This window comes from Rhinopithecus bieti, unplaced genomic scaffold (genome assembly GCF_001698545.2).
Source record: "Rhinopithecus bieti isolate Rb0 unplaced genomic scaffold, ASM169854v2 scaffold_6789, whole genome shotgun sequence".
NCBI lineage: Eukaryota > Metazoa > Chordata > Mammalia > Primates > Cercopithecidae > Rhinopithecus > Rhinopithecus bieti.
In genome coordinates, this window is record NW_016805235.1 from 411,332 (window position 1) to 425,909 (window position 14,578).

Consider the following 14,578-nt stretch of genomic DNA (forward strand, 5'->3'; position numbering starts at 1 on the left):
TGTTTAATAAGTAAAATGAGTAAACCAAACTGAATGGGATGGAAATATAGTTCTTTTTAAAGTTGTAAGTGATTTAAACTTTTAAAAACCAGAGAAGATATTAAGAAAAAGTATTAATTTTATTGTATGGCTACAGCAACAAATACATGACAAATAAGTGAAAACAGGCATTTTTTTGTTTTGTTTTGTGATAAGGATCAGGAAACATCAATGGTATCTAGAGTTACAGGCAAAAGCTTTCATGAAAAGTGTGGGACTTGAGATGGACCTTAAGTTCCAGTGTGTTAGAGGAAGAAATTTACATTAAACATGGCAGATTACACATATATGTTTATTTCCCTGCCTCTCAAAACACCACTACAATGTGAATAAAACTATTTTTAAATGGTAAAACCCACAGGCTAAAGCAAATTGGAGAGATATTAAAGCAGAGAAGAGATGAACAAATCTGTGAGAAATGGAAAGCAGACGGCGGGGAATAAGCAGTGCTCAGAAATCAGAACTTCAGATGCCTCAGAGAAGGCACCACTCAGGAGAAAACCAGTTCAAGTCACTGGACTTCCAAAAAGTTCAGAAACTGCAGTATCAGGTGCTGGAGAGGATGTGCAGAAATAGCAAGGTTTTTACACTGTTGGTGGGAGTGTAAATTAGTTCAGCCATTGTGGAAGACAGTGTGGTGATTCCTCAAGGATATAGAACTAGAAATACCATTTGTCCCAGCAATCCCATTACTGGGTATATACCCAAAGGATTATAAATCATTCTACTATAAAGACACATGTACATGTGTGTTTAATGCGGCACTGTTCACAATAGCAAAGACTTAGAACCAACTCAAATGCCCATCAATGACAGACTGGATAAAGAAAATGTGGCACATATAGACCATAGAATACTATGCAGCCGTAAAAAAGGATGAATTCATGTCCTTTGCAGGGACATGGATGAAGCTGGAAACCATCATTCTCAGCAAACACAAGAACGGAAAACCAAACACTGCATGTTCTCACTCATAGGTGGGAATTGAACAATGAGAACACATGGACACAGGGCAGGGAATATCACACACGGGGGCCTCTTGTGGGGTGGGGGGCTAGGGGAGGGATAGCATTATGAGAAATACCTAATATAGATAATCAGTTGATGGGTGCAGCAAACCACCATGGCACGTGTACACCTATCTAACAAACCTGCACATTCTGCACATGTACTCCAGAACTTAAAGTATAATTAAAAAAAAAAAAAAGAAATTGCAGTATCAGGTACCAGGAGGACAGGGTTTATAAAGCATGAGGGGTGATTAAAAGTAAATGAGGGCAGTGGCCCCAATTCTTTTCCTGATGGGTTACCCCTACTGCACTCTGGCATGTGGTTTTCTATTAAAAAAAAAAAGTGGAACAAGAGGCTCCACACTAGGTATCAGGGACCGTGGAGAGCAGGACTGTAGTGTGAAAAGAGGATAATTATGCAAAACATGAAATAGATGAACACTAGTTTGCTGAGAATTATGGTTTCCAGCTTCATCTATGTATCACTCCAGGCAGGAGTCTGGTACATTAGTTTTGGAAAAAACTAAATAGCCTCAGAGAAAAAGCCAGGTCTCTACAACATTATCCCACAGTGAAACTCAACTGAAATGGCCCATTCCCAGAGACACAGAATTACATGCTTCACATTTAAATATGAATGAACAGCCCATGATCACAGCCTCCAGGATGAAAGAACAAAGCCAAGGCAAGCAGGAAGAATGCAACTTGAAGGACTAAACACAATGCAGAGAACAGAAGAAAAGGTCAAAAGGCTATAATTAATGTCCCTACAAAGAAGAAGTTATATTCATGACACCAGGAGATGCTCATTAAAAAAAAAAAAATAGGCCGGGCACAGTGTCTCACACCTGTAATCCCAATACTTTGGGAGGCCAAGGCAGGCAGTTTGCCTGAGGTCAGGAGTTCGAGGCCAGCCTGGCCAACATGGTGAAACCCCGCCTCTACTAAAAGTACAAAAATTAGCCAGGTGTGGTGGCGGGCACCTATAATCCCAGCTACTCAGGAGGCTGAGGCAGAAGAATTGCTTGAACCTGGGAAGCAGAGGTTGCAGTGAGCCGAGATCACACCACTGCACTCCAGCCTGGGCGACAAGAGCAAGATTCCGTCTCAGAATAGTAATCATCATCATCATCATTATCATCATCATCTGAACCAAAAGAAAAGTAACTCAAAAAATTAAAAATGATAGCAGAAACCAGTTATACCACACTAATCGGTAACTTTTATTGACCTGTTCTTCATATTTAAATCCACAAACAAGAATCAATTACAGGCTAAACTGCCAGAGTGCAAAACAAAATGCACACTATCAATACTTAATCTGAATTTCAATATAATCACAAGACAGAATTGGAGCTACGCTTCCTTCCTTCTCTTTCCTAATCTCCTCACTCCTTCTCTTAGAGAGAGGGAAGAATAGAGTAAGTATTCTTCAACAAGACAAGGGCATAATTTCATTTCCATGAAGCACAATAGCCTTCAGAGACAACTCTTCCATACAATTATTAAAATATAATCATATCAAACTATTTTAGAACTAAAGTCATCATTTTGGTAAGTGAATTAATTATAGCCTCCTTAATTTATCAATATGCATATTTTGCAAGAAATGTAAAACACATAGTTAAGGGATATAACCATATCATATTGTTCAAAGTTAAAGGATTAAGAAACTTTTCTAAGTCTATATTTTCTTTTTACTAAAGTGTTGTTATACCCGCTTTAAAATTTTTCTATGTAAAAATTAAAAATTATTACGCCGGGCCCGGGCGGGGCCTCAAGCCCTGTAATCGCCCAAGCACTGTTGGGAGGCCTGAGACGGGCCCCGGATGCACGAGGTCAGGAAGATGGACCCATCCTGGCTAACACGGTGAAACCCCCCGTCCTCTAACCCCTAAAAATACAAAAACTAGCCGGGCCAGGTGGGCGGCCGCCCTGTAGTACCCAAGCTAGCTCCGGAGGCTGAGGCCCAGCGAGAATGCGTAAACCCCGGGAGGGCCCCGGAGCTTGCGAGTCGAGCCTGAGATCGCTGGGGGGCGCACTGGGCACTCCAGCCCTGGGAGACAGAGCCCAGACTCCGTCCTCAAAAAAAAAAAAAAAAAAAAAAAAAAAAAAAAAAAAAAAAAAAAAATTATTACATTAAGGTTTCATGATTTTTAGAACAATGATTTTCCAAACTACATTTTATGTATTAAAAGAGTCCATGCTTTAAAAAAAAAAATTAAAATCACCATTTTGTAACTGGAGGGTCTCATCCATTGGTATTGTATCTGACTGTAAATTATTTCTTTAGAAGACTCTTAGCCCTGCCCCTACATATTCCTAGTTTAATCCTCCTTTGCAGAGGTTTGGTTTCATTCTCTATAGAGAAGTATCCTCATTGAGCAACTCAACATTCCTAAAAAGATGTTTTCCTATTCTCACGTCACCTAAATTTTAAAGCCCACTGTACAACACTTAACCAGAACTTAAAATAGCTAGAGTAACCTTGCATTCCACTCAACAATTACTCAACACTCGGCTGATGAACAATATTTACAGTGGATCCAGAAGGTTTTGCTAGTCAACGCTTTCTCCAACATGCTTCACTGTGATAAGAAGTGTAACCCAAGCACCTTGGGAGGCAGTGCTGTGACACCATGACACCTTTGTGATGTGTGCAGAGGCAAAGGAAAGTACAGGAGTGCTGTATATTTGCCACCTCTACTCTCAATACCCCAACACCAGCCTTGAATGAAGCTAGACTATAGTGCCCCTACTAGAAAGTTGATTTAATTAAACAGGGCATTTTTAAGAAGCTTCTGAAAAGGATTTCTGAAATAAGGAAGAAATTAAGAAAACTGTTATAGACAAGGCAAGATCACAGTCCTACTACTCACCACTGGAAACATTCCCCCAGTAATACATTGGATGGTGATATAGTTTGGATGTTCTGTCCCCTCCATATTTCATGTTGAAATGTGATTCCCAATGTTGGAGGTGGAGGCCTGGCAAGAGGTGATTGGATCATGGGGGTACAGAACCATGAGCCAATTAAGCCTCTTTCCATTGTAAATTACCCAGCCTCAGGTATTTCTTTATAGCAAAACAAAAACAGACTAAGACATAAAATTGGTACCACGGAATGGGGCATTTTATTATGAATATACGTAAAGACGTGGAAGCAGCTTTGGAACAGGGTAACAGGCAGAGGTTGGAAGAGTCTGGGGGACTCAGAAGAGGACAGGAAGACAAGGGAAAGTTTGGAACTTCTCAGCGAATGGTTAAATGGTTGTGACCAAAATGCAGATAGGAATATGGACAGTGAAGGCCAGGCTGACATGGTCTCAGATGGAAGTGAGGAAATTAATGGGAACTGAAGCAAAGGTCGCCCTTGTTACAAACTAGCGAAGAACTTGGCTGCATCTGTGTCTATGTTCCTAGGGATCTGTGGAAGGTTGAACATAAGAGTAAGGACTTAGGTAGGGCATGTGGCAGAAGAAATTTCTAAGCAGCAAAGTGTTCCAGAACTGGTCTGGCTGCTTCTAAAAGCCAACTATCAGATACAGGAACAAATAAATGACTTAAAGTTGAAACTTACCTTTAAAAGGAAAGCAGAACATAAAAGTTTGGGAAATTTGCAGCCTGGCCATGTGGCAGAGAAAGAAAAAGGATTTTCAGGAGAGGAATTCAAGCCGGCGGAGTAAGCTATGAAGTTAATTGCTTGCTAGAGAGATGAGCATGACTAAAAGGTTGCCAAGGGCTAATATCCAAAACAATGGGGAAAAGGCCTCAAAGGCATTTCAGAAGTTTTCAGGATGTCCCTCCCATCAGAGAGGGCCTAGGAGAGGAAAGAAGGACTTAGGGGGCCAACCCCAGGTTCCTACTGCCCAACACAGCCTAGGGACACTGCTCCCTGCAGACCCCCTGCTCCCTGCAGACCCCCTGCTCCACCTCCAGCCAGGGCTCAAAGGGCCACAAGTACAACTCAGGATGCTGCTCTAAAGGTTGCAAAACATTAGCCTGGGCAGCTTCCATGTGGTGTTAGGTCTGCAGGTGCACAGAATGCAAGCACGAAGGAGTCTTGGCAGCTTCCCCCTAGATTTCAGAGGATGTGTGACAAGGCCTGGGATCCCGGGCAGAAGCCTGCTGCAAGGATGGAGCCCATACAGAGAACCTCTACGATGGCAGTGTGAAAGGGAGAAGCGGGCTGGAGCCCCCCCACAGAGTCCCTACCAAGTGGAGCTGTGGGAGGGGGGCCACCGCCCTCTAGACTCAACAATGGTAGAGCCATCAGCAACTTGCAGCCTCAGCATGGAAAAGCTGCTGGCACTCAACTCCAACCTGTGACAGCAGCCATGTGGGCTGCACCCTTCAAAGCCACAGAGGCAGAGCTTCCTAAGGCCTTAGGAGCCCACTTCTTACACCACTGGGCCCTGGGTATGGGACAAGGAGTCATACGAGATTATTTTGGAGCTTTAAGATTTAATAACTGCCCTACTGGGTTTCAGACTTCAATGGGGTCTACTGCCCCTTTCTTTTGGCAGATTTCTCCCTTTTGAATGGGAATGTTTACCCAATGCCTGTACCACCACTGTATCTTGAAAGTAGATAAATTGTTTTGATTTTACAGGCTCATAGGTGGAAAGAGATGGGTTTAAGATGAGACTTGGGACTTTGGACTTGATGTTGAAATAAGTGAAGACTTTGGGGGACTATTGGGAAGAAATGATTGTATTTTCCAATGTAAGAACATGAGATTTAGGGGGTCAGGGGCAGAATGATATAGTTTGGATGTTTGTCCCCTCCAAATCTCATGTTAAAATGGATCAATATTGAAAGGAGGATCCAGTGGGAGGTGACTGGATCATGGGGGCAGATCCCTCATGAATGCCTCAGCACCATCCCCTTGGAAATAAGTGAGTTCATGCTCAGTTAGTTCACATGAGATCTGGTTGTTTAAAAGAGTCTGGGACCTCCTCCCCCTCTCTCTTGCTCCCTCTCTTGCCATGTGATGTACCCACTCCCACTTCATCTTCAACCATGTGTAAAAAGCTCCCTGAGGCTTCACCAGAAGCTAAGCACATGCCAGTGCCATCCTTCCTTCCTGTACAGCCTGCAGAACTGTGAGCCAATTAAACTCTCTTGAATTACCAAGTCTCAGATATTTCTTTATAGCAAAATAAAAATAGACTAACACAAACAACAATCTCTGAAGAGAGTCATTCAAATATTATTATTCCACCTAAACTAACTTCCCCTTTCTCAATTGTGCTATGAAGTCTTCATCAAAACAAACCTTCTCCTCCGCCAAAGTTCAGATGAATTAAATCTACTGCCCTTTCCTGACTTTCCTGCATTTTACCTGACTTCAAACATAGTCAGAACTCTGTCAAAAGAGACGAGATTAGCAGCATGACGTTCATGCTGGGGACTGGTGACAACAACTTCCTCTTCTAGTGGTTTATAAATAATCTGTCTGATCTAGAATTTGCATTAAACCTATTTATGCACATATGTTCTTTCAGCACCTTTCAAAGTTCCTAGATCAATGAAATAATTCTGTGGTTCTACACTCAAACTCTCCCAGGATTTTACACCAGGAGACATAAGCATGCGGGTACCCTTTGCATCTTCACCCATTTTGCAAAAGTTCATCCTATCTCTTTCAGTCTGAAGGTTAGTATTATTAATAGAATACAGAATAAGAGCTTTCTCTGTCATAAATTAATGTTACACCTGGTACCAGGCTAGGCCTAGGCAGCAGCCCAGTACTTCCTAGTTCCAAAGGCAACGTTAGAAGTTTTCTTGTTTTTACTTTTTTAATCTGTACCATTTTTCAAAGTTTCCACTCATTTGGGGCTTTAATCCTTTTGAAATTAAGTATGTATAACCTTGTCTTATATTAAAACTAATAATGACAAACTCAGAGAAATACTACCTGTACAATCATTCTTTATTTGCTAGCCTGATTTTCTTTTTCTTTTTTAGCTTCCTTCCAACATGTAAGCTTGCCTGATTTTCTGTAACTCCTCACAAAAGATCATTTGGATTAGATGTTCTTAATTATATTTTTGACAGTTTCACAAACTTCCTGGGTCAATATGCTTTCCAAACTGTGCAGTAACAGCACCTATCTTTTTTGTTCCTTGGAACTTTCAATACCTGCTTTCTTAAAAATCTAGGTTCTATGTATGACAGGATCCCTGTCAACTCTCCTGAGCTCCAGCAATAAACAACTTGATATGACTGCTTTTTCTGATGGTTCATTTCATTGCTACTTGGTTAATAATTTGTCTTTAATATTCAGCATTAAGTAAAGTTCTCAAGTTTAGGATAAAGTAAAACTTTAACAAAGGAAGTCAATAAACTGTACTTAGATTTCATTAAGCATTTCAGCCAGCATCTCTATTGCCACTTCCTGTTCTCTCATTTACACCAGGTACACAGTCACCACTTCTTCCACCCACTTAATGTGGCCAGTAACAAAAGAACACAATCATGTTATCTTTGTTCCTCTTTCCAATTGTGTTCTCTGGGTTTTTCTCCCGGGGTTTCACCGATTCCCCTTCAGATGTATACCTTCTTAACATTCAAAGGCCACTGCCTCACCTCCTAGCAAGTCTTTCCTTTTCAATAGGTCTGCAGCTTTTCAACACTAGATTCCAATTTTGGGTGTTATCTCACCCAACTCCAGTGACACCTAAAACACACATTAATCCTTTTTTGTTAAAAGACCCAGCTCATTTTATTATCCATGTTCTACACATTTGCAGAGAGACATCTGCAGGACTAAATACATTTCTAGTTCCTGTACCAGTTGTTTTCACCTATAAATTACTGGCCCTTCTTCCCTCCCAGAAAGAGTTCTCAAGAATTTAAACAATTTCACTCTTTCATCTGACCTTTTTAGCCCTTCCCCTCAGTAATTAGGTTAAAGCTTTCTATCACTCAGCTACACTCTAGAAAATTACATTCTCCCTGACTATGTGAGATGCAGTGACTTCCAGCCAAGATGGTTCAGATATCAAAATCCCTTTCACTGACACCATCCATAAAGTCAGTAATTCTATTTTCAAGTCTGAGCAATTTATAGAAGAAATGTTAAAAATGTCATCTATGCTCTCAAAGTCCTCCAGTTTCCTCATCAAGGGTCATAGTGCAGGGCAGGAGGCTTCCACGAGGCTTTTTATATATACTATCAAGAAGTTAAAGAAGGAAGTTCAGTTAGAAGAGACAAACAGATAAAAAATCAAGATGAATGCTGAATTACCGTTATCTAGAGCAGCACTTCACAAAGGTTAATGTGCGCACAATCATTTGGGGATTTTGTTAAAATGCACAGTTCGAGGCAGCAGCTCCAGGGTGAGGCCTGAGAATGTGCATTTCTAATAAGCTTCAGGCACACATGTGCTGCTGGCCTGTGGCCCACACTTTGACTAACAAGATTCTGATATCTACATAAAACAGGCTTCATTCATTCCTGACTCAGTCTAAACTTCAAGGATACCATAAAAATAAGCACTGGCCAGTAGCCCACAACCTAGTATTTAAAATAGAAGCAGTATGGTACAGTGGAAAAGAGGTTGGACTTAGATCAGAGAACATTTGTTCTAGCCTTAGCTCAGCCTGGATCCAAATTTTCCAAAACTATTTCAGCTTTAGGAAGTTGAAGCAGGATAGATGAAGAAAAAAAAAATCTATATCTAGACAGCAAAACACTACAGAAAGGAGATCTTAAAAGCAGCCAGAGAAAAGACAGATTACCTACAAAGAACAATTAGACTTAACAATATTGGTTTGTTGCAGGCTGCTCTCCCAGAAGAGAAGGTGGCCTCCTGCAAAGTTTCAGGGAAAACTGCTATGACTGTGTTTAAGGTAATCAAACCTCATCAACCACAAGGCTTGAGCCCCAGTCCCCTAACCATGCCAGGAAAAAGGCTGGTGGTTCCCCAATCAGGAACAAACCCTGCCACATTATACAGACTTAGCCGAGTCAAGCCAACAAGCGGGTGACGGTATCCTGCAGCCACAAATGCTGAGCTGAGTGACCCAAGGTTCCATCACAGTATGATCCTAGCGTACTCTGGCCCTGGTCACTCCCTGGAGTGTTGGTTTCTCCTGGAGTCTGAAGTTGGCCCAGCCAGGTAGCTGAACTTTGCCCTAGGGGGACAGGGCACAACTATCACTGACCTTTCTCGGTGAGGTACCCCCCAACACCCCAGAGCACTCCAGCAAGTCTGGTGCATATTCCCTGGCCCTTTGCATTTGTTTGGATAATCTTCAAAATGCTGAGAGAATTAAACATCTAGCAAAACGGATTTTCGACGCACAAGCAAAATAAGGATATGTTCAGACAGAAAAAACAGAGGTGGTTTATCATCATCCAACCCTGATCAGAGGAAACTTCTAAAGGATATTCTTCAGGAAAGAGAAAATAATTCCGTAACAAGGACATGACACGTAAGAAGGAGTACTGAACAAAAACGATGGTAAATATGCATGTACAACTACAGAAGCATGAACCAGTCAATTAGTAATGCACAATCTGTAGGTTTAAAATAGAGATAAAAAACACCGGACAATAACAGACTGTAATTGAGAATGGGGGCACAGGAGTTAAGTGTTCCAAGGTTGTTACATTGGTGGAGAGGAGAATAAAGATAATGATGAGCTTCAGATCTTAAATTTAATATACTAACATTTTAAGGATAAGCATTAGAAAAACAAATAAAATACGTAACTTCCATACTCTTCGGAGAAAAATGAAAGGGAGCAAGGGGCCTTATTTAATCCAAAGGAAGAGGGGAAGGAAGGCAAAATAAAAGAACAAAACTAAAAAGCAAAAAGTGAATTCAGACATATTTGTAATAATAAATGTAAACAGACTAAACTAATTCATTAAGATAAAAATTATCAAAATGATTCATTAAAAAAAAGTCCAAGTATAAGCTGTTTATAAGAAACAGGCCTAAAGCCTTAAGACACAGAATAGTGAAAAGTAAAACAATGGAAAATTCCATACAATGCAAATAACCAAAAGAAAACTGATATAGCTATATTAATATCAGACAAAATAGAAAAAAACATTACTAGAAGTAAAGAGGTCATTATAGATTGATAAAAAAATTCAACTCACCAAGAAGATAACAATTCTGTTACTGAATACAAGTTAAAAAAAAAAAAAAAAAAAAGATAATTTTCAAAATCTATGAGTTAGACATTTTAAAACACAATTCTAAATATCTGATGGTTAAAAGATGAAGTGACAATGGTATTTAGAAGAAAAATAGCACTGAATTCCTTAAATGACCATTCCTATTTTATATCACATTAAAAAATTTTTTAATGAAAATTATACAGCATACATACTCAAAATCCATTTATGGATACATTCCTGTGACTTCTCAACGGTAGCCACTTAGAGGTTAATTTGAGATAAAAGGGAAGTAAATGGGTAGGCTAGTAATGCATTTTGGGTAAAGTCAATATAGATTCTAAATTAACCAAGAGATTTGCAATATGTATTTCCTCTCTCGCTGTTTTTCATGTGAGAAAAATAAACCCTATTTGTGTAAGTCATAGTCAGGTAGATTTACTGGGATCTATCGGCATTGCTGACTAATTAAGTCCTGACTTTACCTCCATTTATCTCCATTTTCAACACCTGGTATATTCCACAAACAGATCTGAAAAGACTGGGATGATAAGCCTTAGAAATGAAAGATTAAACCGAAGTATCACAATCACTTTGCCTTCTCACCAAGTGCTTTTAATAAAATAAATATAGACACAATTGATTAAACAAACATATTGAGTAACAGAAAGGCCGGGCGTGGTGGCTCACCTGAGGTTAGGAGTTCGAGACCAACCTGACCAACATGGAGAAACCTCCTCTCTACTAAAAATACAAAATCAGCTGGGTGTGGTGGTGCATGCCTGTAATCCCAGCTACTCTGGAGGCTGAGGCAGGAGAATCGCTTGAATCCGGGAGGCGGAGGTTGCAGTGAGCCAAGATCATGCCATTGCACTCCAGCCTGGGCAACAAGAGCGAAACTCCGTCTCAAAAAAAAAAAAAAAAGAAACAAAGAAAGTTAATGTTAGCATAATCAAGAGTATTATACACTCATGGAATGTCCGAAACAAAGTTGAAACCTCAAAGTGCCTGTTTTTTTTTTTTTGCGATAGCGTCTCACTGTGTCACCCAGGCTGGGGTGCAGTGGTATGATCATAGCTCACTGTAACCTTGGACTCCTGGTCTCGAACTCCTGACCTCGTGATCTGCCTGCCTTGGCCTCCCAAAGTATTGGGATTACAGGCGTGAGCCCTGCGTCCGGCCTGCCACCTAAATCTTAACCAGGATATAAGTATACTTAATTTGAATGGCCAAGTATCTGTTTTCTAATCCTTAAAATTACCAAAGCATTTATTTATAAACATCACCAATAAATGGCACCACTTTATAGTTATTCAAACCAGAAGCCTGAGAGTAGAATTTCCATGTTTAGCAAATAAAAATATCATATGCCCAGTAATATTTGAATTTCAGATAAAGAATATACTTTAAAAATGTTTAGTATAAGTATATCCCAAATATTGCATCTACTGTTGAATTTACTTATACTAAAAAAATTTTAGTATAAGTATATACCAAATATTGCATATACCATCACATTTACTTATACTAAAAAATTATTCATTGTTTATCTGAAGTTCAAACTTAACTGGGTGTACTGTATTTTATCCGATAATCCCAGCTGGAATTGTTCCTCTATCACCTCTCACATACAATACACCACACCAAGACCTGTCAATCACACGTCCTAAAAACATCTAGAATCCATCCACTTTCCTCCATTTATTCTGCCACCACCTTGGTCTAAACCACCAACGCAAGAATCTCCTAGTCCGTCTCTCAGCTTCTGCTTTTGCAGAAATATCACTCACTTTAAACACAGTACATCAACTTAATAATAAGAGAAGTAAATGCTAATTTCAAGTTTCTTCTTTTCTGGGGTCAATATTTGGTAGCTCTGGAAATCTAAAATCCCTTAATTAGCATTAGAGCCGCCAGTGAACTTACAATGAACAAGTTGAGGCCATTCATGGGTAACCTCTGAAACAATCCCTCTTCAGGTTTTCCAAGGAAAGTAACAATTTTCTTGGGTATGCTGAAACCAATGACCAGTCCAATCCATTTGCTAATTTGTGTTTATGTAACGCAAGGGGATAAACCAGGAAAAATCTGGGCAGAAATGGTAAATCTGGGGCTCAGTAAAGTTGCCTTAAAATATTCATGTTTCAGAATGAATTCTAAGATTTATAAAGAGACTCCTTGATTCTAGCGCACACCTGATGTGAGACATTCCTGTCATTCAAATGCGTATTCTATGCATTGAATGGCGTATGCCCATCAGCCCAGGTTGCTAAGCCATGGGGCAGAGCACTAAACAATTTGGGCACTCAGCAAGTTAGAATTCAGATAAATATAAAACACATGGAGCCAACTTTTTCAGATGACTGATGCTCAGGAACAGCTGATGCCTCCTGACTGGATAGATAAATGTTTTGCTTGTGAGAGCTAGAGTTCTCTCTGAACACTGCCGGCCTATCACGTTGTTGTCTAATCATCGAATTCTAACACAGCAGCATATACACGGAAATATAAGTACAAGTTTCAAGGTTTGTGTGGCACTACAGAGCTGTGAACTAGCCAAATTGAACACAAATTAATTCCATCGAAATAACAGCCAGAACCAAGGAAAAAATGTTTCCCTGCATATCAAAGAGGCCACAGTATTGGCACGAATGACTCATATCATAGAATATGACGGCAATTTAAGTGTGTCGAAGTTCTCACAATTTAAATCTGAATGTTCACCCACCAACAAGTCTTAATATTGTTGATACTAAACAAGGAAACTCCACTCAAGCTCTTTCCACAAGAAAAACGCATTACAAATTCTGTCAGAAGGGTATTCTCAAGTGTGAGTTACATAGTTAGGGCTCAGTTATTTAATAAACAAGCCTTTCTGTGACTAAAACCTAATCACATCACCAAAAACATTTTTGGAAGCCACATCCTGAGATATGTTTTCTGTGTATCGTATCTTCTTCTCTATAGTAGAAAAATGACATTTCGGACGGTGGATACACTGGTTAGACCAACATTACAGATTAGAGGAGGATGAATATCTGGATGCAAGGGGTCGAGTCAACCCTTATTAAACAAGTGTAGACAAATCTTGAAGTCTGCACTTGTATTCCCACGTGTAACCTGCTTTGCTGGTATTCACTGATGAGACAACGTGACAGGCTAACAGCACTGGAAAATCTGTAGCTCTCACAATCAAAACAGTGTGTTTGTAAAATGATTCAGCCCCCCCCCCTTCCTTTTGGCCTCTGAGCTGCAGACCCAGCAAGTTGTTTCTGTCACCAAAAATGCGCTTGCAACTATACATAGAGCCGAACTGAGCTTTCTTATGAGACTTCTTTTGGGGACAGGTCCAGAATCTCTGAAAGGGAACTGTTGCGAGACAATTTTAGCTCCAGGGATTCCAAATCCTTACTGGGATGCCGGTGACAATGAGTGCTCTGCTGCCGCACCGCGATTTCACTGCAAAGCTTTCCAACACAAGGTCCACGGCGCGGGGAGCAAGTGTTTGCGGGGCAGGACCTTGGCTTTCCTCAGAATCAGGCCTTTCCGGAGGCCCTCCTCCCAGCCTTCCAGCGCATGGAGCTAGTCCCGTGTCTAAAGGAGTCGGCAGGAAAAAGGCGCAGTAATGCGAGTGGGTGGTCGCCGGCCTGCTCCGTGCCGCCCAGGGACCAACTTTGCGGCGCCGGCGCCGAGTGCCTGGACCCGATTAAAGGGAAGGATTAGAAAGTGGGTGCCCGCCGGGCAGCGTACTCACCCTCCCCAGCGAACGCTGGGGCTCGCGTGCCGGGCGCCGGCGTAAGGATCCGCGCCCCGACCCCGAGCGGCCTTCCGGGTGAGCTGCCCGCGGCCGCGGGGTCTGCACTGCCGGCCGGCTCGGCGTGCTTCGGCTGCGGGGTGGGATCTGGCCTGGCCCGTCATCGGGTTCCTGTCCCCGGCAGGCTCTGGCCCAGACCAGGCCCTCGGCCTCTCACCCCGACCTCGGGTTTCCGCCACAGCCCCCAGCTCGGGCCCTGGACACGCGTCCGGCCCCTGCCTCCGTGCCCGGCCCCCACGCCGCCTCCCGTCCCTCAGATCGCCGCCTCCCGTCCCTCAGATCTCCGGCCGGCGTCCCCACGACCGGCCCCGACCAGGCCCCCGGCTGGGCCCTTCTTCAGCTGGGCGCGCACCTCTCCTTGGAGTAGAGCTGCAGCTGCTGCTCCTGCTGCTTCTTCCTGATAAACGCCATGGAGGGCAGGCGCGGGCGGGCGCGGAGAGCACAGGCAGGCCCCACCGCCGCCCGCCGAGGAGGTCCGGAGGAGCCGGGGAGGGCGGACTCGGCGGCCGGCTGGGGAGCGCGCGGCTGCCGGCCTGGCTTCCCGTGCGGCGCCGCTGAGCGGCCGAGAGCCCGACGCGG

General features: G+C 42.2%; 1 protein-coding gene across 1 annotated transcript in view; it reads right to left on the reverse strand.

The window, feature by feature from the left end:
• Positions 1-14,333, reverse strand: part of NSMAF (neutral sphingomyelinase activation associated factor) — an 86,237-nt gene extending 71,904 nt beyond the window's left edge. The window contains 3 exon segments of the mRNA XM_017871746.1: positions 13,940-13,971; positions 13,973-14,037; positions 14,040-14,333. Coding sequence (XP_017727235.1) covers positions 13,940-13,971; positions 13,973-14,037; positions 14,040-14,103 — 161 coding nt within the window. The 5' untranslated portion in view covers positions 14,104-14,333.
• Positions 14,334-14,578: the final 245 nt, after the last annotated feature.